This window comes from Acomys minous (assembly GCF_964271855.1).
Source record: "Acomys minous genome assembly, chromosome: 1".
Classification (NCBI taxonomy): domain Eukaryota; kingdom Metazoa; phylum Chordata; class Mammalia; order Rodentia; family Muridae; genus Acomys; species Acomys minous.
This window is the reverse complement of record NC_140483.1, coordinates 42573045-42580040: the sequence shown is the minus strand read 5'-3', so window position 1 is coordinate 42580040 and position 6996 is coordinate 42573045. Positions and strand designations below refer to the sequence as shown.

The window sequence follows — 6996 nt, the reverse complement described above, 5'->3', positions numbered from 1 at the left end:
TTGGCTGTGAGTGCTCAGGTAGAGAACAAAGCCTGGAACGGTTTCTGAGAACTGGTTCAATTTATTTGGGGAGAGGGGTAATTATGGCCCTGGGGAGGTGGCCAGGGTCTCTTGGAAAAGTTTGTATGGCCATGTACCATTGGCCAGGGCAAAGGTGTTAGAAGAGCCTTCAGCTGCATACTCAGGGGCTGTAGGATGGGGACAACCTTATAAGGTCAACACAAGGAGTGAAGTCTGATAAACGTCAGGGTACTACATGCTTGGTGAGGAGCCGGCTTTGTGCTGCCACATTGGGAGTAGGGAAGTAACCAACGCCTGTCATTCTTATGTTAGAGGTTTCCGGGGTCAAAGCTGCCTCAACACTTCCTCTGTAACTCTGAGCCCTTATAGATCCCACATCTGTGGGTACCTGTATTTATCTACATATAAGCCCCCCACAGACACACACAGACACACACACACACACACACACACACACACACACACACACACACTTAAAAATAAAAATACATCTTTAAGAAAATTCTAAGTTTCAGATTTACATACTTGAAACCAATGAATGTGAAAACCTTTTGTAGTAAAAGTAAAATATTTCTCATTGAAAGATTAACAAGGGCCAGGGGCATGGTTCAGTGGATGACGTGTTCACCACATAAGCATAAAGAGCCGTGTTTGGATCCCATGTGAAAGCCACCTCAGCAGTAGGCATCTGTAATCCCAGCACCCTAGGGTGCGATGGCAGGCAGAGGCAGGTCAGGCCCTGGAAACTCCAAGGCAGTTCCTAGCACGCATAGCCACCAACAGCAAAGAAACCCTGTCTCACACAACAGGAAGGCAAGGGCTAACACTGAGTTGTCCTCTGACCTCCACGCACATATTATGGTATGGGCACATCAGCAATCATACATATAGACACGTCCACATACATACACATCATATAAAGCACACTCATAGAGAGAGATTTTTTAAATGATAGCAAAAACTCAAGTCTCTCATGATGATTTGTACCTCAAAGTATTTATTTCATATGTGTATATATGAATGTTTAAATAAAAATAGTGTTGTACTATGGCATGAACAAATCGTGACTAACGTCCACACACAATGGGAAGCCTTATTTACTGTGTTAAACTATTAAATATTTTAAAAAGAAAACCACATTTTATATATATATAAAAAGCACAGGTAAAAAAAAAGGTGAGGAATGTTCAAAATACAGTATATATCCCTATGTCTCTGTCAGAAAATTCATACTGACAGAAACCCTTGCCACGAACTACATAATCAACACCATTTCCCATGAACCACACAATTTAATTACCACTCTGAGTCTCATCCAGTCTCTTTTTCTCAGTCAGACAATCTCCAATTGTCATTGAATTCATATGGCTTGATCTTTCCAGCACACAGTCTATGCTGTGGGTTTACTTAGAAACTCTTTGTTGAAGAATTTTCTTGCTTCAACATTACTGAGGGAAACAGAGCAACGAGATGGGTTCTGTCTTCTGTATTCAATGCTCTCAACAACAGCATCCTTTATCACCTGCCAATGGACACAGAAGACAATGATTAGCACAACTATAGATCCCTGAAGCATTCATTGGATGAAAGCAAAAGTCTGGTTTCTCTTTCCTTGGTGTCTCTCTTTTGAAGCCGACTAGGAGAAACATGACTCTTTCATGCCCAGATCAAACAAGATTCCACTATTACACTCTTGTGAAGATGTTACTCCAGGAGTGACAGTGGAATAAAATAATTATAGCAAGGTAAATTTATGTCCCATCTATACTTCACTAGTGAGTTACAATATGGAAGGAAATTCTAAATTTATCATTTGTGTTTTTAAAGTTAAAAGGTGGACGGGAGGCCACAGAGAAGGGAAAGACCTCCCTTAATTGAGAAAGAAGGCATTGCTGGAGAATTTACGATTCTCACCAACAACAAGAGAATGTGGTCCTCCTCCTAAGAAACAACTTATTTTAATTTTCCTCATAAAAATGAATTACTATTTTACATCCAGTTATTTTATGCTTATTCAAGTTAATCATTATCAGAGGTTTTATATATGTGTGTGTGTGTGTGTGTGTGTGTGTGTGTGTGTGTGTGTGTGTGTATACACACACATATAATTTCTGGCATGAAGTTAACGTTGTTAGGAATTTTAGGAGAAAGGTGAATTTGCATTTGGTCAAAGTCATTACTGCAGAGCTGCGAAAGGCTTTGGGAGTGGTATGAGAAGATGCTCACTATGACTTTGCTACCATTTTAGAGCCCTATCAACACCAGGAAACTGCCATTCCCCCAAGAGCTGTCAACAAAATAGATGTTTGGAGCCCTAGAGGTAGAGGCAAGTTGGAGGGCTACTCCCAAGCCCCCTTTATCCTCCATTTCAGGAACCCTTACATAAGGGTTGGCCATAAGCTTTAAGTTCTACACCATGAGAAGGAATGCTTGGAAACAGGACCCATGCCCTCCTTCCACTCAGAACTTAAGTGGCTCGACCGACCACAGAGGTCTTGTCCTATTGCTCACTGAGCAAATATCTCCAGTGCCTAGAACAGAGAGAAAGGGGGGCTCAGTTGAGCCACATGTGCTCAGCATCCAGCAACTTCTTATTGCCCACAGTGGCAGGAGCGTCTATTTCTTCCAGAGCAGCCAACTAAATAACACGCCACCATGTTATCAAAACAAACAACAGAAAAGAATTTATCATGGAAACTTTGCGTCTTTCATACTGTTGAAAGAATGTGTCACTCTGCTATGGAAACAAACTCAAATACTACTGAAACTTTAAAGTAGGTATCTGCAGAGTCCATTTTCCCATGAGGATGGGAGACGTATTTCTGTGCTTCAGATCTGTTGAAAAAGACTTGGGTCAAATGCCTCCTTGGCTCAATCATATCCAGGCTGTGTGGAATAGATGGAAATTACCCTAAGCTCTTAAGGTTGTCTCTTCTTTAAAGATGTCACCTATTTTTATTTTATGTATATTATGAGTATTTTGTCTGCATGCAAGTACACCACATGTATACAGTGCCCATGGAGTCTAAAGAGGGAGTTGTATCCCTTGTACATATTGATAGACAGTATAAATTGCCATGTGAATGCTGGGAACAGAGCCTAGGTCATCTGGAAGAACAGCAAGTACTCCTAACTGCTGGTCCATCTGTCTAATCTGTGCTTCTTTGTCCTTAGAAGAGTAATAACATTGTTACATGTGGGTTGCTAGGAATTGGGAAGAATTGATATAATGTGTTGTGGACAATGACTGGCACATAGAAACATCCTGTAACAGATATGTGGCCGTATTGTTGCTTATCACCTGCGAGTGATGAAAGTCAGGAGGCTACAAAGCTTGTGAGAAATGAACATGGGCAAGAACAGGCTTATTGCATGGTGTGAACTGGCAAATGAATCCTGCTATTTAAATGAGCTACTTTATTTCCTTCTAACAGTCTCTGTCTTTCTAGATTCCAGCTTGCAGTGTTATCTGTTGGTTTCTGTTCCTTCAAACCAGCCGCAGACCTTTCCCCTTGGTGCAGAGAGAAGTGTCGGATAAAACAAACCATCAAAAATCTTTAGAACAGAAAAGACCCAGGGAATTATATTACAGTAATGACTATCTGATGTTAATTCTTTGACAGTGAATTTACACACACACACACACACACACACACACACACACACACACACACACACACACACCAAAAAACAAAAACAAAACAGGAAAAATGCACCAAGGCTGTTTTGAGCTCAGTCCTTAGAAAACTTGCCTAGTGTATATGGGACCCTGTTCAATATCTATAACATTATATAAAAATAAAGAAAACAGAATAACAATGTTAGTATCACAAATTAGTGAGTTTGCCAACATTTGGCCAACATTTGGGCCCTGATCATATTCCTAATATATAAGCCCTTTTGTTTGTTTGTCTTGTTTTGTTGTTGTTTATTGAAGGAAAACCAACATTTACATCTCTAACTAAAAACCCCAATCATTTGGGATACGAATGTAGAAGAGGAACCACTAGGTGGCACCGTAGTACTATGAAACCACTAACCAGGCTTCCGATCCCGCAGAACAGAGCCTACTGCTTCCATGCAAAGGAAAACTCAGTATTAAATCCCTTGCCAACTATGAAGCTTTTAGCATGCTACGTGGTATATCTGGGTATATCTAAGACATACTATGTAGTATCTGTATCTTTCTAACTTCTGCTTTTACCTGGAGTGACGTTAGAGGGCATATATAACTGCTTCTCTCCTTCCGTGGGAGTCCAAATCCTTCCTGACAGGTTTCTTCTAGCAATAGCCCTGGTACACTAACCTTCTATACCATCACTGCTCATCCCAAGTGTGATCCACACCATCTTTTATGGCAACATTCAAGAGCTTTCCAATTAAAAAAAACAAAAACACTTCCCTTAATTCTTCAGCAATAGGGATAGGAGTAGATAAATAAGGGGAAAAATAAAAACTTGGAAAATGAGATCTTCCCCCCTCACCCACCTCCATCAAAGTGAATGATTTTGGAGGTGTCTCTGCTTGGACCACTTGTAGACAAATGTGGAACGCTCACAGTATCAAATTAAAACAGTAGCCCAAGAGAGAAAGTTATGGTATAACTTGAGAGAAATAAAAAATTACCAGTATAAGAAACAACAACTAGTGTTTTCATCAAAATTACTGTGAGTTTTGTGGCTAATGTTTGCTTTCCCATGAGATCTGAAATATCATGGAAGCAGGAAGTGTAGGTCTTTGATCCCAGCACCTAGACTATGAAAGGCACATAAAAATATTTTCTAAATTAATAAATGCCCAGGATAAACCATGGGGAAAGAGTAGCTGGACTTGAACACACATGGCTTCATAAGCCGAAGGGGAAGCAGTTTTCTCCATGAATAGCCATCCAAAGCTAAGGATGGAACGTGGTAGGGGGAAAGGCGGGCATCTGAAACACGTGGAAACTGGTTAAGCCCACTTGGAAAAGAAACTTGGTTTGTGGAACATTTAAGGCATGAAGCCACTTGGAAGATAAATGGCTGACAGTGAAAAGCATAAGGAAGACTTATGACCTCGGCTCAGTCCCCACTCCAAAGCTGTGACTTTCAGCATTTCTCCTAGTTAATCACTCAATTCCTTTGCCTATAAATTAACACATACACACACAGACACACACACCCACACACAGACACATACAGACACACAGAGACACACACAGACACACACACACACAGACACACAGAGACACACACAGACACACACACACACAGACACACAGAGACACACACAGACACACACACACAGACACACACACACACACAGGCACACAAACACACAGACATACACACACACACACACACTGACACACACAGACGCACACACGCACACAGACACATAGAGACACACGCGCACACACACACACACACACACACACAGCCATCTGCTTTTTGGGCTACCTTTAAGTGTTGAATACTTAGGAATATTATTAAGCACTCAGACTTTGTTCTTTATTTGTTCATTTTTGTCTTCTGAAACTGAGTGTCTCTTTGTAGCCCAGGCTGCAAACTCAGGATCCTCTTGCCTTAGCTTCCTGAGCGACAAGATTGCAAGTCTGGACTTGTGTTCTTTGGGTGTTATGTATCTCTGTGTCCCCGAAAACACCTGCCACCGCTGATAATAAAAACTCATTCAACCAATGAGATGGGATGAGATTGTGTAGAGCGTGAAAGGCAGGTGAATTTGGGGCTGCTGGGGTTCAGAAAATGATACCCTCAAAGGAAAGCATCAAAGAAGATGTGGAAACTCGTTCTCCTGTCCTATTGTCTGTTCCTGTTCTCTGCCCTGTCCTCAGGCAAACTTAGCCTCCCTAAAGAGAATATGGAAGTTAGAACTCCCTTTGTCTAAGCCTAAGATCTAAAAGTATTGCTGTCACTCCCCACCTCTCCTCTCCTAGAGCCAGTCATAAAGGAATTCGCTGCCCCATCTGATGGCACACACAAAACCCCCACTTCAAAACACCCTGCCCGAAACCCAGAGGGATGGAATACCTGCTACAAAGAGACCAGAAAGAATCCAAACAAACAGACCTCTCTGAGTTTATGTCTGAATCAGACTCTACCCATTCAAAACAGTCATATTTCTATGCCTTTCCGTGCATCACAAAACCTAAAATTAAAAAAATTGTCCATTGTCAATTTTAGAACTCTGAATCTTTACTCAAGGATCCTGTATTGTGTAGGACTATGCTCAGACGAATCCAGGAGGATTTTCTCTGGTTGAGCCACCTTTTGTTTAGGATATTGACCACGATGTGCGATGGGCAGGAGGAACCACTGTCCTACCTCCTCTGCAAGCCTACTCACATAGGCCAGGACCTGCAACTTGCAGATTATCTTTTGAACAGGAGAAAACTTTAACTTATACCTAGGCAGTGTAATTGTAATGATGAAATGCCAATAACTAAGAATTAACTAACAGTACTTATGATACGTACTTTCCCCCATTCTGACTTTAACACTACAATTGTCAACAACTGTCACCTTGTCAGGATCTAGAATCATTGTGGAGATAAATCTCAGAGCATCTCTGTGAGTAGTAAGTTAAGTGAGGTAGGTACCATCATCCCCTGGGCTGTAGTCCTCACCGCTCTGTGATGTTAATTCTGCTTCATGTTCCTGCACCCATGCCTCCACCACCATAATGAATGACACCCTTAGTGCAGGGGCCAAAGAAAACTTTTCTGCTTCTGTCACATACGTTGTCACACAAACAAGAGAAGTGACTAACAAAAACACTTTATAAAACTATCTGACAAAAACTGAAGCTGATTATGCCTCCTGGCAAGTATTGGACGAAGCCACGTAAAACAGTATCACGCCATCTGCCTGAATTTGCCTACTGCACTGGTAACTGAATGAGAATGGAAAACAAGCTGAGTCAAGAGGTACTGTGAAAGAGTCCTCCAAACATGCTCCCCCAGATCAAAGCAGTGGA

General features: G+C 41.5%; 1 protein-coding gene across 2 annotated transcripts in view; it reads right to left on the bottom strand.

Annotated features, from left to right (window-relative positions):
- Nucleotides 1-997: 997 nt before the first annotated feature.
- The window catches only part of PLA2G4A (phospholipase A2 group IVA), a 140325-nt gene continuing 134326 nt past the window's right edge, over nt 998-6996 (bottom strand). For both annotated transcript variants that reach the window (XM_084797446.1, XM_084797447.1), the window contains one exon: nt 998-1543. In XM_084797446.1, coding sequence (XP_084653572.1) covers nt 1412-1543 — 132 coding nt within the window. In that variant the 3' untranslated portion in view covers nt 998-1411. The remainder of the gene's footprint in view (nt 1544-6996) is intronic.